Source organism: Magallana gigas, chromosome 4 (assembly GCF_963853765.1).
Source record: "Magallana gigas chromosome 4, xbMagGiga1.1, whole genome shotgun sequence".
NCBI lineage: Eukaryota > Metazoa > Mollusca > Bivalvia > Ostreida > Ostreidae > Magallana > Magallana gigas.
Window position 1 is genome coordinate 24,306,956 of NC_088856.1, and position 26,010 is coordinate 24,332,965.

The 26,010-nt window shown below is 33.3% G+C and overlaps 4 protein-coding genes across 6 annotated transcripts in view; 3 read left to right on the forward strand and 1 right to left on the reverse strand.

The window, feature by feature from the left end:
* The window catches only part of LOC105345323 (4-hydroxybenzoate polyprenyltransferase, mitochondrial), a 281,500-nt gene that overhangs the window by 20,266 nt on the left and 235,224 nt on the right, over window positions 1-26,010 (reverse strand). The window lies entirely within an intron of this gene.
* Window positions 1,388-16,309, forward strand: LOC105345324 (FMRFamide receptor). Of its 3 annotated transcripts, none has more exons than XM_011453441.4 (2): window positions 1,388-1,648; window positions 14,460-16,309. In XM_011453441.4, the coding sequence occupies exon 2, from the start codon at window positions 14,485-14,487 to the stop codon at window positions 15,727-15,729; it is 1,245 nt and encodes a 414-aa protein (XP_011451743.3). In that variant the 5' UTR covers window positions 1,388-1,648; window positions 14,460-14,484; the 3' UTR covers window positions 15,730-16,309. The 3 variants fall into 3 exon arrangements, with proteins under 3 accessions (XP_011451743.3, XP_065937771.1, XP_011451744.3); XM_066081699.1 differs by lacking the exon at window positions 1,388-1,648 and adding an exon at window positions 6,170-6,187; XM_011453442.4 differs by lacking the exon at window positions 1,388-1,648 and adding an exon at window positions 8,864-9,311.
* LOC105345325 (adhesive plaque matrix protein 2) lies at window positions 18,966-23,217 on the forward strand. Its single transcript, XM_011453444.4, has 6 exons — window positions 18,966-19,169; window positions 19,482-19,606; window positions 20,573-20,699; window positions 21,172-21,335; window positions 21,757-21,875; window positions 22,274-23,217. Exons 1-6 carry the CDS (start codon window positions 19,110-19,112, stop codon window positions 23,215-23,217), a joined length of 1,539 nt encoding a protein of 512 aa, XP_011451746.3. The 5' UTR covers window positions 18,966-19,109.
* Window positions 23,215-24,722, forward strand: LOC136274577 (fibropellin-1-like). The gene has a single exon (XM_066081700.1). It carries the CDS (start codon window positions 23,381-23,383, stop codon window positions 24,719-24,721), a length of 1,341 nt encoding a protein of 446 aa, XP_065937772.1. The 5' UTR covers window positions 23,215-23,380; the 3' UTR covers window position 24,722.

The window sequence follows — 26,010 nt, forward strand, 5'->3', positions numbered from 1 at the left end:
ATTCACGATTGTAACTTTCAAAATGTCTATTATTAGAGATTGTGTTATTATTTCTGCTTTTATCTTCTTTTTTTTATCAAGAAAAAAGAAAAATCCGTTTAAAACCATCCACAACCTTTTCTTTATTGTTGAACTGTAATGGCAACCCCTTGCGTGCTCCAGCATTCATACATGCAGCGTAAGGTCTTAGCAAATTGAATGTTAACAATTTTACGCGTATTCAACTAATTAACACTTTGCAGGATGCCAGCAGCATCGATTATCATTTTCTCCTGTTTATATTAACCTTGCCCTTGCTTGAAAAAATAACTATCAACACTGTTTTTTTCCCTATTATTCAAAATCCCAAACCATCTACCTTATAGCAAATTGTGGCGATAGTTAAGAGTCAAGACGTATACAATTTAGAAATTATATTTTTCCCAAAGGAATTATAGAAAAGGAATTGTGGGTATTTTCGATTTAAAAAATAAAACATCAAGGTCATAGACATTCAGTCTTCAAACTCTGAGAGTGTTCCTATTGTCAATCGGAACTCTTCGGATGTCAGTAAAAAAAAATCTGTTTGGAACATCTTGGTATCAACCGAAAACGATCAACAATTTCAAGCATTTTGATGTACAGATTTTTTTCTTACAATGTGATAAATCAAACCCAAATTCCATTGACGACATTTTGTTGAAAAAAGTTGCGGGGTATTTTTTTTTCATCTTTTATTAATGATTGGCATGTTACGTCAAAGATTCTGTTGCTGACGAGCAAGCCACAAGATACGTCACAAGGAAAACAAACACATAATCGAAAAGACAAATAAACAAAATACAAAGCAATTGATTTTCAACTTTTTGATATTGAATGCTCTAAATGTCATTACAAAATCAATTTTAGTTGTCCTTTTTATCCATGATTGATGGTATCTGTCAATGGGCAGAAGGATCTCTGATAGCAACAACGAGTTCAATGCGAAAAAAGACGCTTACTGTACCAAAAAATGAATCTCATTTTAGCCTTTAGAAAAAAACCCGATATCAAAATCCATTATGGTACGAAAATGGTACGAACACCTTGAAATCAAAGTGCTATAAATTGCTCAGATTTTTCCATTCTTCTAAAAAGAATTCAATTATCTCCCAATCCCTATGAACCAATTTACATATACAAATAGCGAATTGATGCAACAACATTAACAACGACGTAGCAAACTTTTCATCGTAGCTAATTGAAACTAATTTATGACTAATGATGAGTTCCCAAATCTGAGTGTTTGCATCATAATGATATCAGGCTTCAACATCTTAGTGGAAAGTACAGATATTAAAGACAAGAGGAATTTGACTGCGAAAAACGATAGGCTGTGTGTGAATATATAATTATATATTTCTTCGCACTCTGAGGGAATCTTGGCCAGCATCAATTTCATGTTAAAAAGTAATATCTTTTTTCCCCGGGAGATTTTCAAGACAAACTGGCTTATCAGGCTGCTGGGAGTGAACTCCGATGTCATAGAACCGTTGAGTGACACGAACGGCTGCTATATATCAGCAACTCGGAATAATCCGGAATAAAAAGGGAAAAGAATCCAATGCCTCAATCACTCCAAGACAAGATCTTGCATTTCACCTTCTGTTGAACCTATATCGTCTTACAGGTAATGTCATTTTTCATGTTTCTTGTGTCTCTGAAACATCCGGAACTGTTGGTGTTGATAGAATGAGCGACATTTTAACATCATTATCTTTTGTGAGTTTAACTTTTGGTATGTTTGCTTTTTTTCCTTCGTACGGATTGTCAATAGATTTGTTTATTTCAGCAAATATGAAATATCTACTGCCATTTTCTTATCATAATAATCAAATATCGAAATTATATTAGTGAAACTGTTATACAATCAAATACGCGTGGGATATTTGTTAAAGAGTCATTGCAAATCCAATAGGAGATTTCTCTTAACATTTTCACATAAAAATTTGACACGTTTAATAAACGGTAATTAAGTATAAATAAATGGCATTATGCAGACTCTCTTTGGTAAATGAATATTTCCGACAACAACATTTTATAAAAAATGACTATGGTTTAATCTTATACTAACATAATAAACAAATATTATGTCTGTAGAACTTTAATACATGTACATTGTACATGTACAGGTACAAAATCGTATACATATTTTATTGGCAGTCTGTAGATTGTTCATATAAAATCTAAAAATAGTTTTATCGTTAAGTAAAAGTTCTGAATCATCTATGTAAATGTTGTTTTTTCGATTCACATCTCTCAAAGATTGCATCATTGGTGTGAGAACAGCAAATTGGCTAAGTCAAAATGTGCCAAAACGATAGCATTATGTTTCAAGTCTTTTTATTGTAAATGAGTCATGAAATAAGTGAGTTTCGATTCGATGCATTTTGCATCACTTGTTTTTAAAAATACAAATTGATAGCTTATTTATCTCTTTTTGGGGAGGTGTGTATACCAAATTTTTTTTATACAGCGTGCTTAAAGATTGCATAACGTTCTCTTTAAGCAATAGAAAGCTTATAGTTAGACCAGTCAGTTTAATTGTGATACATATGTAAACATCAACATTGTATTTAAATATTTTTTTTTTAAAAATCGTGTCAGCTACTATAAATTTACTGCACAACTCTCCTTTTAAACACTCATACAATTAGTTACAAAAATATAATTGCTGAATCATCGATCTTCGATTTTCAGTATAAAATGTCGAGTTACTAAATTTGATTTAGAGATTTTTTTTTGCAGTAGCACTTAGTCTAGTGTAGCATGTACTACATATTCTGACTGGTCTTAGACAAAACTGCTCTTGTTTATAATAAAGCCCCTTTAAATCTCTCTTAAAAAATCTTCAGTTCTTTTTTGAGTGTTTGAAAATTATTTTTTTTTACAATAAAGTGTTGATATACATGTACAATAAAGTGTTCATAAGCATGTACAATGTATAAGCTTCCAGCTATTTATGGTAAGAAGCATCTAGGATATTTGGAAATTATAACTATAACTAAACAATGATAAGCATTTAGTTTTTTCCATAATGGTATTATAACACTTGAGAACATTGAAGATAAAAATACCCCGCCAATTCTTGTAAGTGACATAATCGCCACCTTTATGTAGCAATAAAACAACAAGGAATCATTTTATTGTTAATATTCACCCCCTTTTTAGAAATCAGTCGCATACAGTGGCTTAAAGTGTGTAAATCGACGTTGTATAACTGAGAATTAATATTACAGAGATAGAATAGTCTTGACACATTTCTCAATTTCGATCACGTCTACAAGGTTTTGCTTTTATTTTTAGCTTTTTAATCAGACAAGACCTTTAAAAACAGAAGAATTAAATTGTTTTAGATAGAGTATTAAAATACAATTGATTCTTTTTTTTTATCATAAATTGTTATAAGACTAAATATATATCAAATATTGTACTTTAAAGTGTTATAACCTCAATATCGTTAGATCTAGATTTATTTAAAAAAAACAACAAAAACAATTATAACTTTTTTATACAAGTCGTTACATAGATTTATTGACCCGATAAGAGTTTATCAACCCCGGACTTCGTCCTCGGTCAAAATACTCTAACCAATTGTATAAACCATGTATTGACCCCAATAAAAGGCTATAACTGTATAATATTGGCATTGGAAGAGCTTGTAGAATTGCATATTTTTGGCAGTTGTGTTCATAAAGCATGTTTACAAATGCCACTTAATTTGATATTGATAAATATTGCCACTGCTGACTTTAAACAACATATTAATTGATGGCACCAAATTCATAGCCTACACTAATGAAGAGACGTATGCAAAATAGAAATCAAATAAAGTATCGGAGAGTATTGAAACGTAAGTTTATTCAATTTAAGGGACATGGTCATTATTGGAGCTAAACGTTTTCAAATTTCATTATTCATTTTGTATGATTCAAATGTTAAACCTTATTTGAATACCAGTCGTCAAGTTTCAAGCGAGATAGAATGCTTACAGTTATTTGCAGAGCATAGATTACATTAACAAGGATATTGCCTTGTATTTGTTTGCATTTAGGCTTTTAAAAATATTACCGAAATGAAATGCATGTATTTAATGATACGTAGGTAAAGAAATAGCAAAACATGCTTACAACACAAAGAAATTTAGGCGCTGTATCGTGTTTCTAGTTTGATAGCTTTAAAATTTTGTTTCTCGTTTCTCATAAATAAGAAATGCCTTATAAAGCATTATAAACAATAAAAGGAAGAAAGAGACCATTTGAATTCCTGCTACAATTGTGACCATACATCTTTAAAAACACAAATTATCGCTTTACCGTTTTCCAGAATTTATGTGATGGGAAAAATACCATTTTCAAATAAAATGTCCGGAGGCACCGCCTTGAAAAATTCAAATTTCTGATCAAATTTAAAAGTATTAAAATTGAAAATTTGAAAAATTAAATATGTTTGGCACCCCTCTCCTTTAAACTAATTTTCTGGATCCGCGCATGGAAGGATATAGCTTTAGATACTTGGTAGTATATTTATTACACATATCTATAATAAATAACATGCTACTGTATCGACGTTTAGATTTCTTTAATTGTTTTAGCCTAAATACTCAAGTTATTTGATGTGTACATGTGTAAACGTCAGACACTTGAGAGGTGGTACTCCTCCAGTCAAAACTATTATAGCAAGGGAACAAGAACAATTCATTATTATAGGATGCAAGTATGGACCCTAAATGTTTCAGTATTCATTAAAAGATCAACCGTCGCAACTGAACTCCTAACAATGTTGCTGTTAAGTCTAAGAAACGGAATGATGATCTTGATTTGCTTCATGAAAATCTGATCACGTTAACCCAAGAAAAGAACTGTTACCTTTTAAGTACATCAAGTCTTCATTTCTTCCAGTCAGTGTTTTCAAACAAATCTGAGAAGCTCCAAGTTATTGATGATCATTCACACTGAAAGGGAAATAACAAGAGGAATCAATTGATAGCATTGACAACGAGTTGACCAAACCAGTACCGGCAAAAGTTAAATAATCAAAGTTCGAATAACTTTGCTAGAGAATACATAAAAAAATAATATTGAATTATAAGCTTTGCACCTAGATGATTTTTAATCATAATATTCTATCGAAAATGACGGACTTGGAAAAATGGTAGTGCATTTTATTTATCAAAAAATCAAGTAAATAAATGATTGAAATCGCCTTTAAGTTACAGTTTTATATGTCATAGATTCTAGTTGCACAGTACGTGTGATAAAATATTTACAAAATAAGAAGTTAAATCAATATAACATATTACATGTACATATATATATTTTAATTTGCAATATATTTCGAAGAACCACAATTCATTTTAGTTTCAAACTTAAATAATTGGCTAGTAAATCCCATTCTTGAAATTTCTTGATTTTTTCTTCTCACATCCATTATTTTGATATCTAAAATGATCAATATTATTAGCAGCCAAAGTGTCTGTTATCTTTTATCCCTAAAACATTAGGCTGTTTGAGTCCTAGGCCTGTTAATAAGTCTTCTAATAAATTCTTCAATTTCATCGCCTATCTAGATGTTGAGTTCCCATCAATCTTATTCTGACAATTAAGCAGATAGAAAATTCACGATTCGAAATCAGGCTTAATATCAATACATTTGATACTGAAGAACTCAAGAGCCACAGTAAGAGAGAACCCTCAATGTGTGGAATTCAAATCAAGCTGAGAGAAAAGGCAAGATTGCATGTTTTGAAGAAATTGGAGATCATATTCAATAGAATATTATCTTAACTGATGAACGTCATCGAACATTATTTCAACAAACTTTCGACTCATTCCAGAAATAAATTACTGTTTCTTTATCTTGACACGAAGGGGGAAAAGTTTCCCTCATTATTTTCTGGCTTTGTCTTCCATGACAATCGATCCCTTCTTATAAAGTTTTATTTAAATGTTTTGAATTTTCTAGTAAACGATATGATCCGGATAAGCTTGGGGTTTTTTTTATTAGCGAATCTGTGAAACATCAATTTACTGTTCCCAATACAAAAAAGCAACTCACAAAGATAAGCGTCTTAATACCGTTCTTATGAAAAAAAAAACTCTGAGTACAAGGGCGTGTTATTCTCTGAGTGATAAGAAACTTGGAACTGTTTGACATAACAGCAAATACCGTAAGTATCTGCATGATAATAATTTGGCTTAAGAGTAAAAATCAAATATAACTGATTCAAGCATTTTCAAATTATTTGTTTATAGTTGTTTGGTTGAAAGATACAATGTCTTGTTTAAATAATTTTTAAGCTTCGATCCTCTATTGAAACAGCACATCCCCCCCCCTCCCGAAAAAAAAAATTGAAGAAGAAAAGAAGGTGTTTGAATTAATTAAAAAATGGTTACTGATGCTGTCAAATTAAAACTATTTTATTCATTTTGTTGACAAAGTGCACAAGATGTGCAAAATTTAAAACTTCCACAGTGTGAAACCAAAACTTGAATTAATCATTTATACCAAGATTGGGTGCAGAGCAAGACTACTAATAGAACGGCGTCGTGAATTAACGCTATCACACAGAAATCTGAGGGGGTTTTCCGAATAGCGTACGCACCAAAAAAAATCTTGTGTTCTTTTGCTATGAGAATTGTCGTATTAATAGAAGCGGTATAATTTTAAGAAGTATTTCTGTCTAATTACAAACACGAGATTGAGTTTGATGATCTGATAAATATCCTGGGAAGAATTATATAATTCAGCTCCTACATTCTGTATTTCTGTGTGAAGTTTCATTAATGAACAATTATTTATAGACTTAGAGTTCCCCTTTCATCACAAAATTATAGACATGAAAAATATAAGCAGCTATTATTATTATTATTTTTTTTTTGCTGTTCTTTGTTGACATTAAGTTCAAAAGCTGTAGCATGATTTTATGAAAACTCTTTGAAAGACCAATCATAATCTGCAACGAATCTCAATCTAATTACAATTAGAATTGTAGATCCGCTCCTCTACAATACGCTATACACGTGTAGCGACGTACTTGAGCGGATCTAAGTATCTAATTCTAATTTTATAGACTGCAACGAATCTTAGATGTGGTGTGCAGGGGAAGGTCTCTTTTAGATTTTGATCGGCGAGTACGATAAATTAAGAAACCATTGAGAAAACATGCTGCTATGTCGGGTCACTTTGGGAGGTATTCAGTTTGAAAGATTTCTGTAAATGAGCCGTCTTATCTTCCCATTGCAGTCAGATGACGTAAACCTGATCCCTGCAAATCAATTAACAGAACTGATACACATACGAAATCATCAAAATTCGAGATATGTTGATCAAATAAATAGCTGCGTTTTATCCCGCGTAAAAGACACTACACCCATTTTAAATTCCCTACCACGTGCGTACATGTTCGTCGCGTTTTCTGACATCGCCATATTTCATTTCAATATTGCAATTATCAGTGATGATTTTTTTTTTATCGGATTTGGAACTAGGTGGAGTAAGAATCAAAGATTTTGACAGTAACTCATTATACTATCTGAGAAAAAAAAATATTGAAAGATCCAAAACTTAAAATAAAAAAAATATGGGCTGATATTTTCGAACATCAATCTAATGTTACATTTAACATTAATTTTCTTTTTCTTTTTTGTAAACTTTTAAAGATGCGTTACAGTTAATATAATTCTGATGTATCTTACACAAGTTTAGGTTAACCAAAATGAGCCAAATATTTCACGTTTTGATAAGCACCATTTACTAAACGATAAACTGTGGATTAATCATTATTCACAGGAGGTTAATATACATGGATTTCATGGGCACCAAATCAGCAACGTTTTAAAAAATCTCCAAAAAAAAAAATTGTCACTGCTATAATAGATGAAGTTATTGACTTAATAAGTAGAACAGCTCATTCAGGACAACACCCTCTATTCAGTTTACTTTAAGAAATCTAGCTATTCACCAAAGTTGACTCCCATCATAAGGAAGTTATGGGGTTTTTTTCGTAAAGATAGTAATATATCAATTAATTTATTTCATCAAAATGAACTTGATTTTTGGTATACGACTGAAATGCCACTCAATTTTAGCCATTCAATAGGGAAAAAACCCCAAAATATGATTTTCAAGTCTTAATTTATATCTTTTAAGCTCTCTTTATTGCTCTTTTTAAAGTTCATGGATCTTTTTCCCCAGGTCATGCAAGAACAAAATGTGAAGTACATCGAATCACGTAAGATATCAGATAGAAATGTTGTACATGTACACAGATTAATAACACAAAATTATCTATACACGATATGACCTTACAGCGTATAGAACAATCCTTAAAGTACTCCACTTCTAAAAGTATCGTAGTGGAAGTATGGAATACAACAACATTAGACTGAAGACCGACCTTTTATTTCGGTTTGAAAATATGATCGAGTTATTTTCGTGCTTGATGCTACTTAGACCACACGTTAACTATGGTTCCCATGCACGCTGAGAACTGAGGAATGAAAAGATTAATCGTTTGATTTAATCAGCGTCTTAAATGCATTGTTATTAGGCAAACATAATTGCATACAAAAATTCGCAACAAAAACATCTTTAAAAAGTCTTTATCAGCATTCAAGATTAAAGTAAATTCAATTTTGTCTGATATTTGTTTCAGAAAACAATCTGTTATCTTTATTATTTTCCCCCTGTTTTAACCTATTTTTCAGCATTTTCGTCACAAATTCACATCCAAATATCTCTGTTATTAAAAATGAAATATTGAATGGCGCTCTCATACGCAATCGCTTATCTCTGAACAAGAAAAACCATGAAAACGGCAAAACCCTCCAATAAAGTGAGTAGAATCGCCCTGGCGAACAATCTGGGGGTTTATCAGAGGCTAGTGTGGCAAACATTCTCCACGCCTTGCATTGAAACAGGTATCACTGGCGAGGTCCTGTTGGGAGTAACAGTAGGTGCTATTACAAGGAATGCTTTCAGAGATCGCAACATTGGCATCAAATTCTTCGAGCGCTTCGGAGGTTTTACACAACTTCTGAAGCTTTGAGCCCTGATTTGATGTGACATTTACTCATATCTCGTAGTTTTCTAACACTCGCTTGGTGGTCAAGAGGGTGAGAAAAATATAGATCCGGGATCTTTTCTCCTCGATTTCTTTTTTTTATTGCCAGTGTTAGATAGACATGGCTTATTCACACTATTTCTGTTCTTAACTGTTCACAAACGCTTTGTGTATACAAGTAGTTTATCGAGAGTGGAAGGATTTGTGTTGACATACTAGATCTGGAACTGTAAGTATCATATATAGTTTAATGGATATATCGAGCTAAATTTTAATATCTTATTTGATTGATACATATATTATTGTCGTAGCACTTAGTATATAGATCTTATTATTAAAAGAATATGCTATGTTTTGTAGGTTTATTTTTTTTTAATTATCGCGTATAATCAAATAATAATTTTTTTTTTATCCAAGTAGTGAAAATAGCTTTATATAACACAAATATGTTAATTGAACAAACACAAAAGTATTCCATATAACTAAACTTCTTTCACTGGATTGTGGAAATGTCAGATTTCCACAGTATGAAGCTATGTCATTCAGTCAACTGAGAGGAGCCCAAAGAGGTGACTGAAAGACATAACTTAATCATTAGGTCACATTTCTGACCTTTCAGTAAAAATTCAGCTGACTGTATGGTACAGTTTTTATGGTGGATTTCTAGGTAGACGATACCATTATTTTATCAACAACTTTATTAGGGAATTTTTTCTGTTAACAGCAAACGACTTCATAATAATATGATAAATTTTTACATTTATTTAAATTGCCTCAAAGTTTCCTTCCTTTGAATTTACAATATTATATCATTTTCCGTTATACATTTATGTGATACGAAAATACGTGTGAGTGACAACCTATCTACAAGCTCATACAGAGCACAACGGTATTTTACCTCATATGCACACATATTTGTACGTGAATTTTTTTTCTTCTAAATATGCACGTGCATAGTTCCGGCTGCATCTCTGAAGCGGGAAAAAAATGTTGATTGTTTTCTTACTGTACTTAAGTGGGTGGAAGTTCGTACTTTTTATTTAAAATTGCTGTTGTATAAGGAACATCTCTAGTTTTAGAAGACTTCTTTCAATTAGTATAACATATGATCAATCATCAATTTCATATTGCCGGGAGTGTAAAGATGGTTTTGATATTTATTTACAACAATTGCAAAACTATATCATTTCCTTTTTTTAATCGGATGTACTGAATGTAACATAAGGACATGAATCACAACAGACTATTATATGTAATATATTTAGACTTATAATGTTGGTACTTAAGGTCAGACGACACGTTCGTCAATTTTATATAACTTTTTCCAGGAATTTGTTGATGGTTTACTACTATTTTGACAAGCTTTCTTGCAAACAATTAGGGTACCTTACCAGGCATTTCTGCAAAATACTAGAGTATGCAATTTCATATATAATCTTCTTGAAAATACACTTGAATTGCTGATATAAAAATAAATAAGGAATAAGAAATCATTCTTTGAGTATTATGAGGTGATAATTTTGGTCGGGGCGTGATCAAATCCAATAAAGCCCGAAGGGCTTTATGATAGATTTGAACACGCCCTGACCGAAATTATCACCTCATAATATTCAAAGAATGATTCCTTATTACTTATATTTATAAAACTTTAAACCATCATACGATTAAATATTTAAATATAAATAAGCAAACCCCGCTGGCGCCTCAATTTGGCTTTATGAGTTATATGGTACAAAATCGATACGTAGTGTTATCACAGGCAAACACACTGGAAAATGTAAATATATACATATACACCACAACAAAGTTCCATATATTGGAACTCTATCTCGGCCGGGGCGGGGGTTTGAACTCATGACCTCTAGAACGTATACGCTTCTGGCAGTGAGCGGCCACGGTTCTAACCATTCGGCCATCTAGACACATAACCACATCAAATTAAATTTTAATCATTTTTAAAATGATTATAAAATAATTATTGATATTTTTTATTGGAACTCTTTATTACGAGGAGATACAAAAAAGATTCTTGAGGAACGTGTCGTCTGACCTAAAAATAGGTTTTGTCGTTTTGTCAGCTTGAAAAAAAATAACGTATTGGTGACTTTTCCTTCGAACATTTTTATTTATGTCTGCCTTCCCGCGTTTATTCAGTCTAAAAAGTCTAAACTATTTCAAAAAGAATTTGAAAAAAAATCCATTTTTTGAAGATTACGATGTGTTTAATATTCTTGCATTAGTGTACAATAACAATTACATTGATATATGCACTGTGCCTGTAGTTGGAACGATTTCCTTAATTTTGAGAGCAGTCAGAATGAATTACATTTATTCGCTTGAAAAACACTCCTGCCATATGTGTTATCTTTACCAATTAATGTACATATATTGTCACATTGACCTTTTGGGTCATAAATTCAAACTCCATGGTAACGTGTGCAAACAAATATATAAAAAGCTTATAGATAACAACTGCTGGTGTGTCTCAGGAAATCTGAAGGTTTGCAGCTTTCTCGTAGCTTTATAATTTTTTTCTTAAATTAATATTTGATGATCAATAACACAATTATAACAGTATCACATTTCAATGTTTATATATAAGCAGCAAAATTCTATCGTCATTGTATCCTGCTAACTATGTTTTATAGTAAACTAATATATCTTTATCATACTATTTAACATTTAAAAAAAATACAGTATGCACTGAAAAAGCATGTTACAAATACGATCAGATAGAATATGTATATATTTATAATTTGTAGACACTGTCTATGTTATGCAAAATCGTGCATTTCTTTCAGAAATGAGGCCAACGCCTGCAATTGATCAGATTACATTGGCGTTTGATGTCCCTCGATGTCGAAGATTAATTACTTTGCCAAATAAACATTCCTTTATATCGCTCTTATCTTCAAACTGATGTCAAGATTTTCATGATGAATGCTGCATGAAGCCAAATGATATATATTTTCTTTCTTAACTGATTTTTTTTTTTGCTCTCTTGCATAGACTGCAGACTTTGATATTACTTTTGCATGTTCAAATTTGTAACCCAGAATTATGTAATTTTTAATGTTTTTTTTTTAAATATTTTTTTTTGCTTCTTGAGTAGATACTGCTTGTCAGTTATCGATTTACTCTGCATGCAACATATACTTCTGTCACGAAATGTCGTAGTGGTTGACATTTGCATGATCTTCACCTTTCATTTGCAAACTTTTTGTTTTTTTTCCTTGAAATTTGTTTTGATAAGGAAATGTTAAATGCAAAAACATTTTTTTTTTCAAAATGTCATCATTTGCGTAGGAAAGGTTCCAAAAAAACAAAACAAATTCATGAATATACGCAATCCATGATACTATACGTGTATGAAAAAATTCTGATATATTTTTTTTTTATAAATTAAGAAGGAAAAATAAATATTATCGTTTTGCTCACTTCACTGAATTTTGAAGTGAAATTGTTTTCAACAATTAGCATAATAATCATCAGACATAATAATGAAATAAAGCCCAGACATAAAACTGACATCATCGGAAAAGCAGGAGGATACAATTGGTTAAGGTTAAGGTTATCAACTAGATATGATATAGTATTCTTTATTTTTTTTTAAAGTCAGGAAAAGAAAACAGAGTATATATATTTTAATTTGAAATATTAAAAGATTATTTTTAAATTCAGGAAAAGAAAACAGAATATATTTTAATTTGAAATATTAAAAGATTTAGCTTCTCTCTCTAAATACTCCAATATCATAACGATTCTGAACCAACCCAAAATGCTTTAGCATACGTAAATTTATGTACAAGTGTCTCTCGTGTAAATAATATATATATCTCATGGTCATGATATTAAAATACTCAGTAAGTTGCTGCAAGTAGAACAAAATGGTAAGCTGTTCTATAGTCCCCTATTGTGGGCCACTAAGTTCACGAAATTGAAAAAAATAAATTTAAACAGTAATCGTCCCCTAAATACAGATATGACCTAATTTTCAACTGTGTTTACAAATGTTAAGATATCGATACCCTCGCGTTGGTGATCATGGTATATGAAACGCTTTTTTCTCCAGAGAAACCAGTTTATTGATGTTAACGAAGGAAGAGTGGCTCCCACTGCGTACAAACATTAAACGCTAATTCAAAATGAATGATATTTAAAGATGTAGATAAAGTAATAGTAGAGTTGATAGAAATCGGGAACTGTTGCGCAATGGTGTATATCTTTAAGTTAATAAAATCAAGATTGAAATTTTAAAATGTATACAATATTTAAGAATTTTAGTTTATTATTATTATTACTATTTCGCTGATGATAATAATTGGTTATTGGAATACTTTTTATCTTCTCTCTTTTATTTAAAATAATTATTTCATACTTTTAACGATTTGGCATAGTTTAGAGAACTTGCAGAGCAATGCTATCATGAGAAAAAAAAACCGCACACAACAAAGAACTGTTGCAATACACAATGCAAAAAACTTCTGTGAAATGTAACATAGCCACTTGTAAAAGAGATAATGACCTAATTATATAATAACAAGACCAATTTAAAGTATTTACTTACAAGCCAAAAAAAACCCCTGTCATTGTGAACATAAATATAACAATTATTTTGTTGTTATAAGAGTATCTGTCATGGGACCATCACCAATTTTTATAACGTAACTTTAGTTTGTTTTTTAGATACTGTGCAGAATATTCAATTTGGTGCCAAGCTGGCACTATTGCATCTGTCTAAAATGTAGGTTTCAACAACTAAAAAAAATTGAGTTTATTGATATAAATTTGTTGAACCTAGTAAGTGATATCACTTTGGATAAAATTCCGAGGTGAAATTAGATTAATAAAGCATATTAGAATTCGTATTGAAATTAAATATTCTTCTTTTGGAATAAGCTTGTAATGTCATGGGATTTAACATCAAACAGTTTAATGATTTTGCTTGAAGGAAATACCTGTGTGGAAAAAAATCTACAGGAACTACTACTTTTACTAACCAATAAAATTCGTATGACATTTTTTCAAAATCCTACGGAAGTTTTACATATTTTTTATGAAAATAATTTTTCATTGGGAAAATATCTTCTTTTAGTGTGATTTTTATTTTTAATCTAATACTTTTAAAGATGAAAATCTCACTTTTTAAATCGGAAGCCGTTACGGTAACAAAAAACCAAACAAACGTTATACAATTTCTATGCAATTGTCTTTTACTTGACAAACATGTTCTTGAATATTTAGGAATTGGCTTTGTGGCTTTAATCTATTTCGATACAGATCAAACAATGCTTTACTTTTTATTATTTGTTAACTTTTAAATAAGTATAATATTTATTGTAAAAGCAAAATAATCAATCTTTTTTTTTCCTTTCAGGTGAAGTAACAACCAAATCATCAAGATGGATGACTACGACTTTTCTCACTATGACGATGAAGACCTAAAAAACATGAACTCATCATATTATTACATGTTATTACATAATATGAATTTGTCCGACATCTATCACCATTTGAATGGAACTTATGGAACATTTGATTATGAAAACGACTGTTCTAACCAGGCACATCCTCACACACTTTTCACACAAGATTTACCCGGCTACCAGAAATTCTTTAACATTTTCCTCCCAACCGCCTGTGCTATAGGAATAGTTGGCATTGTGCTAACAGTTGTTGTTCTTGGAAGGAAGAATATGACCACATCCACGAATTCCTACCTAACAGCTTTGGCTATAGCTGACCTAGGGTTCCTCGTTTTTCTCGTCTCGAAGTTCTTCGGCTCGGAGGAAATGTCGGTGGAGGTTTATTACAAGTACTACTTTTATACAGGGACGATCGCACCAGTATTTGTGGAAACTTTTTTAATGGCGTCCGTCTGGTTGACTGTTGTGCTGGCTGTAGAACGGTACATTGCAATATGTCACCCCCTGAAGGCAATCGCAATCTGTACAGTTAACCGAGCGAGGCTGATTATAGCTGGTATATTTATTTTTTCCTTCATTATCCGAATACCCCGATTTTTCGAATTCAAATTAATGACCATGTCACATTGCGGCAAAGAATTAGTGCACATTATGCCGACAGAAATGGTCATGAGCAAATACTACACAAAAACATATCCTATCATCGTTGACTGTATAGTAGGCTGTGTATTACCATTGGTTGCTCTAGTTCTATTTAACATCAAACTCATTCTGGAAATTGCAAAGTCCAGTAACTACCCCCGGTTCCATGACGTCAACATGCAAAACATGATTGCGCGGGAACAACTGAAAATCACTTTGATGCTCGTCGGCATCATTGTAGTTTTCTTTGTGTGTCAAGCTCCCATACTGGTTAGTTACACCGTGCGGCATATCTTGTCCTACACAGTGGCGAACCGTCAGCAACTCGAAATTTTCAACTTGGTCACGCTCATTGCACTGAGTTTACTTACATTCAAATCGTCCGTCAATTTTATCGTCTACTGTTGGTTCAGTGAGAAATTCTGGAACACTTTTAAACGAGTGTTTTGTGGAAAGACCTGTCTGGACAGGCAAAAGTGTCCCAGAAAACACCACACGCACACCGTTCATTCAGCGGACCAGAACGGGAGCACGAGCGTTCGAAAAGCTTCATACATGACAAAAGACACTATCTGTTGATATAGTGATATCAATGTGGACCAAATGCTTTTCCATATCATATGTATATTCTCGGTGTTTTGAATTCCAAAATAAATACTTTAGTAAACATATGAAAAGTTGAAATGAAGAAAACCACGTAACGTGTGGGATGGATGTTTGAAAAAAAACCCAACAACAATAGAGCCGTGTACGTGTATGTTGTTGCCGAGAAGAGTAATTTGTGACAATGGTTTTGGTTTTATGGAGAACTGTGTAATTAATTATGAAACCAGGCTTAGAAATGTCTTTGTCGACTCATAAAACAGACTTCAAACTACATGTACGAAAAGCATGTCGGAAGGTTGTTTTTAGCTGTGAAAACAAGTCGTGGTTGTCTGTTATTATATCTACATGTACATATAGTTCCAGATATTCAAACATTGCATTGTCTCTTTGTTGTTTTCCCATGCCAGTGTTTGTACATTGCTCATTTCTACAAATTGTACATGTTTACAAAAGCATCTTTTAAGTTGTTTAGTTCTTCATAAGGGCGTCACATCTGGGTTTTTTAGCTGCACTAATCTGAGAAAATTTAATTTCTGTGAAACGGAGATAATTTTCAACAAAAAAAAACCTTAATTATATCTTAACAGGTTTTTTTTTTGTACAATTACAAAATGAAATGATATCAAATCCAAAATTGTGATACTAATATTGAGAATTTAAGAAAATAAACCAAACACAGCGGAACAACTGCATCATAATACGAAGATTGATTTCCTCTATACATGTATATATTTTACAGTTCTAAGCATTCGGTATTCTGAAAATGGACATTTTATTGCCAGTAACATAAAGTCGAGAGAATGTCCATTTGGAAGATGTATCTTATTGAACCTTAGGAAAACCATTCTTTGAATGTTACTTATATTGTATACCTCCCTTTATACCTTAAAATTTTTGTGTATACAACTTTGCTGGTGTGAATTCGTTTCTCACAAGGTCTTGTGACTTGCAACCAAATTAAATTTAATGTTTCAAATACGCTGAATATATATTGAATAAGGTGAGTTCTTATTTATATCCTGCGTTCATGATGACCAGAAATAAAAATTCAGAAATTTTGTTGTTGAGACCAAATCCTTGTTATTAGAAAGATACATGTATTATCGATTATATTATATTATATTCCAAAGACAGACAAGACATCTGCTTTCTTTTATTTCAATTTGATTAACTGACGTTCATCATACACTGATGAGAATTGTTGCTCATAAATATATTGGACGATTATCTCTATCAGCTTTGTTGTTATTTTGTTGATAATATAATTATGGAGACCAATATTTACGTATTTTGACGTGAAACTATTGATGAGAGAAATCTTTATAAGATTGAAGAATTCATCATTTTATTGACAATAAAGTTTGTGTGCATCAATTTATATGTATTGTTTCTCATTTATTGCTCATACAGGTTTATCTCATTTGTATTCATCTAGTATTTATGATCAAACGGAATTAAGACACGATTTGAGTTCAACTCTTTCAAAATGATTTTTCGTTTCATTCTTAATGTCTATAATGGTCAATATAGATGTTTTTAATGCTGTGTCAAAATTTGAAAGTCAAATATTGATCATGATTAAAAGCGAGTTACGCAGGTTAGAATTCTTTGTTTTGTAAACAAAACTCGAGTCCTGGTTTTGTTTACATATGTGTTGTATTAGTTTTATTGGTATCATTTATGAACACATTGAATCGGTTTATTTTGTTTTCTACATGTTATATTGTCAAAGACAATATAGCAACTTTTTCACTTTACAGTATTTGTCAACAAATATAAAACTAGAGCTTTGTTAACATAACAAAGACTTCTTTCTTATGTGTCTCTGTAACTTGACTTCTATCTTTCACTAATTTTGGCCAATCATTCAATAAACAAATTCACAAGTAAACCATTTTATACTTAAAAATTAAAAAAATATTTTTTAACCTAAAATCATGCCTAGGTCCCTTTATATCAGATTTGAAATACGGTAAAACAGGCCTATAACGAAGTGCCAGGGGCGGCCAAGTTTGCTTTGCTGTAAACGTTATTTGTTCTTATAATATCTGTCAAGTTAACAAAATTTGATATAATCACGGGGAATGAAAATTACTTCGCTGTAAGCGTCAATGCATTGTAAGCGTGTTCGCTATAACCGTTTTTTACTGTATACATTTGGAACCTCTTGAGTTCACTTTCAAATCGATTTTTGTCCGCAATTGAATACACTGAGAAATAATTATTTAATGTAAATGAATCAATGTGTTTCTTTTTTATATCTTATTTCATGGAAAACAATACATAAAAATAGTGGCAGTACTTAACTTTTTGTGTAAACTTGGCAAAAATATTTAGTACATGTACCGCAAACACATGTAAATGTACATTGTACTTGTGTAGAAAGGAAATGATGAATATCAATGTATACTACTAGTATGTGTGTAATTAAGAATCATCAAAATTATTGGATAAAGCTTTTTCTCTATATAAAAACACAATTAATGTTTTGATATAATGATTAATTTTTTTCTTGTAAGTTAATTGGATTATTATGATATGATATTAATAGGTATAGCATTAAGTGCCGAAAGGACAAAGCGAGGTTAAGAAAGCGAGTGAATACAGATCATGCACTTGTCATAATATTCTATAGATCTTACTGCCCGAGTGACCTTAATTAAAGACAGCTGCATATCTTCATCCAGAACAGCCAATCAAAATAGAATTAATCGCGATTGCTATCACGATAGTATTGTAACAGCACAAAGAGAGACAACTCGCATAAATGTGTCTGACTCAGTACAAGCAGCACATACAATGATCATTGAAGACCTAAAACCCTTGACTGACCAGTGTGCCTCGTGACCCACGTTGAACTTACTATTTGATATCAGAAGATTATAGTCATTTTACTCAAAAGGGGCATATGTACATATTAAGAAGAAATTTATTAAGAAAATTTATCACATAATTATACATGTATATTAATTTTATAGGACAAAACATGTCAACACAACATAAATTATTACTAATTTATTTTGCATATTTGAAAAGAAAACGCTAGGTAAAGTTGAATGAGTATAATACATGTACATTCCTTAAATGTTAAGTAAATGATTCCTATCAAAATATCACCTTCATATTTCCGATGACCTGAAAAACCCTAATACGCAAAGTGCTTTAGACGGGTATATCGGTTTGTTTTATTTACTTAAAGATAAAAAATGGGGAGAATTGGAATGTCCCCCCAACTACCAGTACACCGGTCTTTCTTCCTTGTATCACAACAAAGCATTCTGGGATCGAGAACAATGGGACACAGTTACTAATATCAGTAGAAATATTAATTTACTAATTCTTCCTCACTGAAGATGAATGTGCTCAGATTTTGTTTTCCGGGATTTCTTCTGCACTGTGCATTGATTTGCCAGGTAAGATAAGCTTACATCATAAACACCTGTTCGATAAATACGTTTATGATTCAAATATAACATATTGAATTCAAAGTAAATAATGTGTACATGTACATGTACTTGGAAAGAGTATAATAATATATAGTAATATATATTTATTATGATTACGTAGATATATAAATCCTACTATATGGTTTCAAGTATCTATAAGTTGTCTAAGGCAAGTGATAATTTCGATGAGTCTCTCTCTCTCTCTCTCTCTCTCTCTCTCTCTCTCTCTCTCTCTTTCTCTCGTTGTTGTCACCCATCTGCCCTTTGTTGTTGTTGTAGATACACTGTAACGTTGTTGTGTTTGTTCACGTCGATCAAGTTGTCATACACAACACAACAGCCGCCACGGACCGATGTAACAACAGGGACAACAACTGTGGCTTCCACATAAACCTCTGTATAAAGTAAGTAAATGTATAAGACGCATGTTATTAAGAAATATGGTTAATGTATAATCACAACTGAATGATTACCAATTATAGTATTTGTTACATGTAAATGAGTTAATTAAGAAACTGACTAATTAATCAACCACGCAGTTAGAGTTCTATATCGTTAATTATAGTGAATAAATGCATTACCTACAAAGTTTAGAAATATTCTTGTGAAATTCTAACAAGCGGTTAAAGTCTTTCTACATTATAGAGGTTAGTTGTTGGAACAATTTACAACGTCATGAAAGAGTTTCTAATTTATGCAATAATCAAATTGGGAAAAACTATCACTACCTGTTAGAATGTAACATATTTCGATTCAAAACATTTTTTTAGCAAGAAACTATTAGATCAACTTAATACTCTAAAGTTCTGTAACTTATTGTCCAATACCAACTCTATATTTTTAAGAAAACTTTTTATTTTCATAAGGAAAAGTTATGAGATTATTTGTTCTTCACAAATATAATGATCCAATTTTGCTCATCCATACTGTTTGTATATGTAAAAACATGTATGTCTAGACGACATGTACCTCTTGTACCATTTATAAAGTTTTGAAAAAATAAATGAATAATGTTTACTTACAGCGAAAGTCATATTTGATTTCATCACAATTCATGACGTTTGCAACAGTTGACGTTTTGAGTAAATGCAGTCTATTATACCTCATATGATGGCCGTTTTCCTACACTGTACATGGATATTGTAACTTTAATGTCCCTTGTCCGACTTTTCTTTAATTGTTTTCCTTTATTTCTTTATAAAACAAGGTGTAGGCCTATAATTTCCCATCACTGGCGATTCGATGTAGACCAACCTAAGAGCGTTCATTTTTTTTTCCATTTGACTTGATAAAATATACATGTATATATTGCTTAATCACGCAATTACATGGGCATAAATGGTAAACAAACTGACCAAATCTTTTTGTAGAGACCATGATTCTCAGTGTGACGAGTCGGCCAGGGCCTGGGTCAACATGACAGGGTACCAGTCTAGAGTTCTAGGACGGAACATAGGGGACAGGTTCAACCCACTGGAGATGGACGCCAACCACACGGTATTCCATGCATTTAGTGTAGATTTGAAGAAAAAAAACCACATGTACATTTTAATTTACAGAATCTACCCATAAGAATATTTCAATTGTAAGCACAAATTTTAATTCATGCAGTATTTGTGTGATTTAACAATTAAATGACCTAAGTATATGAATATTTAAACAAAATCGTTCAGTATAATTATATATTTATAGGGATGACTTAGTAAAAATACCGGTGTTTGTAATGTATATTTGATAATATGTAAGTTTTAAAATTTTCGTTTTGCAGTGCATTTTATTAGCTTATTTGACCATTGTTTTCTTTTTGATAAATAATAAGCAATAAAAAAAGAAAATAATAATAAGTTGCCAAACCACCATGTAAACAAATGCAATGGGGTTGTTTGAAATCGTACTAAGGATTCTATTGGAGTCTATTTCAATTTGATAACAAACAACACGTTTTATCTTTCTCTTTTCTTTGTTATAGATGGGCCCGTCCTCCATTCTCCAGGTTTCAGTTTACAACAACGACTCCTCAAGACTTCTACTGGAACAGACTCTGAATGGGGCGGACCAGTGGACGAACGGAAGTCAGTACATACTGTACAACGATCAGTACAGGACGTTCGCTCTCCACAACAGCATCATCAGGTCTCTCTCTCTCTCTCTCTCTCTCTCTCTCTCTCTCTCTCTCTCTCTCTCTCTCTCTCTCTCTCATCTATCTAACGTCATTTCAAAAGTCAGATGACTTTTTCCTATATATACAATTAATATCAGAAAATTAAATCAAATAAATTGATAAAAACTGCCCCAAATTTTTGTTTATACTTGTATAAACTAGGTAGCATTTGAACTCATTACTTAATTGATATAATAGGTCATGATATTTTTATCTTTTAGAGTACCAAAACTGCTTGTATTGTTGAAAATGTAGTCATCAGTTTAAACCCTCTTCTTCTTGTACAACGATTTCGTCGACGTTTAATACGAGTACTAGTTGCCTAATTCATTTGCTGCCCCTCCCCCTTTTATTGGACATGAAAAATGCTGTACATATTTAAAACTATTTTAGTGTGACTCTGACATCCTGGTTCTTTTGCGCCGAAGGATACCATGGACCAAACTGTTCCGTGTATTGTCCCGGCGACCCGCACAGATGTATAGTAAACGGCGTCCAATATTGTAAAAACGGTAAAAATCCAAAACTACATGATAACTATTTTGTATATATAGTAGATCTAATACATTGATTTTCTGATACATTTACATGCATCTAACTGAGGAAGAATTACGAGAACACCTGAAGCAAATAATTACGTTAAAGAGCTGTTATCTGCATTATTTATGATAATGAAGGCAATTTAAACTGTTCTACTATTTTGACATCAGTTGTTGTTATAATTGTTCATTCACTCATTTGTTTCCCTAGCTATTTTGATTGTGAATCAAAAAAGAATATGCTAGATTTCTTAATTGTTCTTTACCGATAATAAAACAGTACTACTTAACAAGTATCTTTAATCGAGACGTTTAGTTGTTTTAATTGCCATAAAGATAAACATTCTTCTTCAATACGACAATAATTCCAGGATGGCAGGGTCAGTATTGTGAGAACAACGTCGACGAATGCCACTACGCATGTGCAAACTTTTTCGGGCAGTGTCAAGACACTATTGGCGGCTTCCGGTGCCACTGTGGAAATTTTGCTTTCGGCGAGCAATGCATCATGGACAGGGACGAATGTGAAGAACATCCATGCAACACTGGTCAATGCATCAACACTCTAGGTGGCCATAACTGTTCTTGTCCAGCGGATGTTACGGGTGTCCATTGTGAAGAATTAGTCGCCACCACGTGTTCGCCTTCCACCTGCTCCAATAATGGCGCCTGTTCCGTTTCCAAAGGAAAAGCGCGCTGTTCTTGTCGTTTTGGACATGTAGGCCCAGATTGCTCCATTGAGTGCAGAATGGATTGTCTAAATGGTGGGAAGTGTGTTCGCGCTCCCCTGGGGTCTCCGAAATGTGCATGTCCACCCGGATATCAAGGCGCATCATGCGAGGTTCAAGACTTGTGCTTCAATCATGTTTGCCACAACATGGGTACATGCGTGCAAAACGGATCCACCGTGAACTGTCTCTGTGATAAAGGATCTTACGGGGCTCAGTGTGAGTTTTACGACAAGTGTTATGATTCCCCTTGTAAGAACAATGGCGACTGTAAAAAGCTATCCAGAGGACAGTACCATTGCATATGCCCTTCAACTTGGACGGGTACAAATTGCCAAATTTATAATTGTAAGCACGCATCTCCATGTCAAAACCATGGGACGTGCTTACCAGTACAGACAAGCCTAGGATACAAATGCACCTGTCCCCCATCTTGGTATGGCGATCTTTGTGAACTTAACAACGCATGCGTGTCTGATCCATGTCAAAATTCGGGCACTTGCGTAAACGTTCTCAACGACTATACATGCAAGTGTGCTAAAGGTTTTATGGGACGGAATTGCCAGCATCGCGACTTGAAATACTAACGTTTGCAACTGTTCACAATCATGGATTGGTGTTCAGTGCGAAACCAATATAAATGAATGTCTCTACAATCCATGCGGGGTGTTTGGGACTTGTACTGATTCTGTTGGGGGTTACAACTGCGCTTGCACTACCTCGTGGACTGGCAAGAACTGTGATGTTCACATGAGTTCATGCACATATCATCCCTGCAGGAATAATGGCACGTGCACGGATTTTGATAACACGTATATCTGTGCATGCAACTCACAATGGACCGGACGAAATTGTGAAAAAGATATCAACGAATGCACGATGTCCTCTCCATGTCGAAACGGGGGGACCTGTTCTAATTACCCAGGGGGTTATTCGTGTGGATGTCCGAATGGTTGGACAGGAAGACATTGTGAAAACGATATCAACGAATGCCAGAAGGGTAGTTCCTGTCCTTCGCATACTTTATGTAGCAACACTCTGGGCTCTTACGAGTGTTTAGACTGTTCCAGGTACACGTGTTATCACAACACACACTGTATGGATACGATTGCTGGTCCACGTTGCAACTGTTCCTCGACGGCGTGGACAGGACGCCAATGCGACAGTAAAGACTTCTGTCGCGAAACTTGCACAACCTTGGAGATTAGCAACAATCATTGTCCCAGTCGATGCGGTCAGTACAGTGAATGTATCAACAAGGAGGATGGATACTCCTGCCATTACGATCCTTGCAAAAGCAACCCGTGCCAACATGGTGGAAACTGCTTCAAATCGCATAACGACTTCAACTGCAAGTGTGACATCAATTGGGCCGGGAAAGCGTGCGACCAAGTAAATTATTGCGCTACAAATCCTTGCGAACACCGGGGAACTTGTGTAAACTTATTGGACGGGTATCGCTGTGACTGTTTACCGGAGTGGATAGGCACGAATTGCACGGAGGTCAATTACTGCTATCCGAATCCGTGTCGGCACGACGGAGCGTGCACGTCGTTAACAAACGCGTTTGCATGTCTCTGTTCAACTGAATGGACTGGCCATTTGTGCGAAAAGCGCAATTACTGCAGCACAAGCCCTTGTCGGAACGATGGCATCTGCATCAATGGTCTAACCTCGTACAGCTGCAACTGCACCGACAACTGGATAGATAGGGATTGCGCCCAATACGACTACTGCTCATCCAGTCCCTGTAAAAACCTCGCCACGTGCAAGAATAAAATTGGTAACTTTGAATGTGTATGTCACGAGGGCTTTACAGGTGGGACATGTGCATTGGCCATTGACCATTGTCTTTCCTCGCCCTGCAGAAATAACGCAACATGCACGAATAACCCTTATGGATATTACTGCAGATGCGCTAGTGGCTACATGGGTCAAGATTGCGGCCAGGACTTGGACGAGTGTAAACTCAATATGTGTCCCCCACATTCCACCTGCTACAACTATGATGGCGGATTTGAGTGCCGCTGGAGTAAACGATCCGCGAGAGATGTCAGTCCAAAACACCAAGGTTTAATTACATTTCATTAATATATTTTAAAAAACACCAAGGTTTAATTACATTTCATTTAATACTTTTGATCAATGCAAGGCATGCGGCACAGTTAAAGTGGCGCATATATTCATGTAATTAACGATTGGTACTTTGATAATGAAACAAACTATTATAATACATGTAAATGTATAATTTCATTTCATTTGCATGTGGATATATACTAGTATTCATAACGTTTTACTAATTTCTAAATTTGTAAATAAAAAAATAAAAGATGGACATATTTTAAGCTCAGTGAATTTTTCATGATATCTTTTACAGTCGTAAACTTCAGTTTGTCTGCGTATTTGAAAGAGGAGCTGAAAAACGCCAACAGACGTTTCATAGCAACAATAGATGGTGCCTTAACCAAAGCAATATGCAGCAATACCAAGGGCCACCTTCATCCATATTCAGTGGCATTTAATTGGTTTGTATATTAATTGTTACTATGAAGATCTGCACGTATTTACTCTGACACATTTCCGATTCTGTGGTTTGAAAAGTTTTACGCTAGTATGAGATGAATAACGGGAATTTTTTTTTCAAGGCTAATTTTACATTTTGATTTATTAGTGATGCATTGAATTTTGCTTCTCTTTTAGGCAAGTCGTGTCATTTACATTTGATATTAAGTGTGAAGAAGGAATACGGGGTAATGTAAATTCTAACGACATCCACCTTTTCTGTGATGACGACGACGATTTTTGTCATAACATCCTGAAGAATGCAGTTCTCAATGCAAATTAGAGTTATCTCGCTTGATCCTTACCGCTGTTGTAAAGGATACGAAATAAATCGTATAAATTTGACAGTACTTGGATTTTTATTTACCGTGTCTGTAAATAAAGTTTGAAAAAAAAAATTCTGACCTGTGCTCCGGAGATACTGATGTATTGAAGTTTTGCCGATATCCTCTTTACCGTCGAGTTCTTAAATCATCTGTTTCATTAGATATTGATTAACTAAAAACACTAATGATATATATATCTATTTTATTTACAAGACTCTTCTTTCTCTGGCCCCTTTCTTGCTCTATTTGCTGCGAAGTGCAGTCTTTGTGAATCGTTAAAAAATGCTCGCAAAAGTAAGGTCGGTTCGGCTGTATCGTTATACACAACGTCCAACACGTACCTATTAATGTTGCAGGAGCCATCCAGAGAGAGGAAAAACGTGTTTTCACGTGCTTGCCAGGGTTCCGTGAATGTTTCCATTGCACGCGAAATTGACATTACCTTTTGCAATCAAGGCTGCTCTGATATTTAGCGGCTGTGTTTAATTGGAC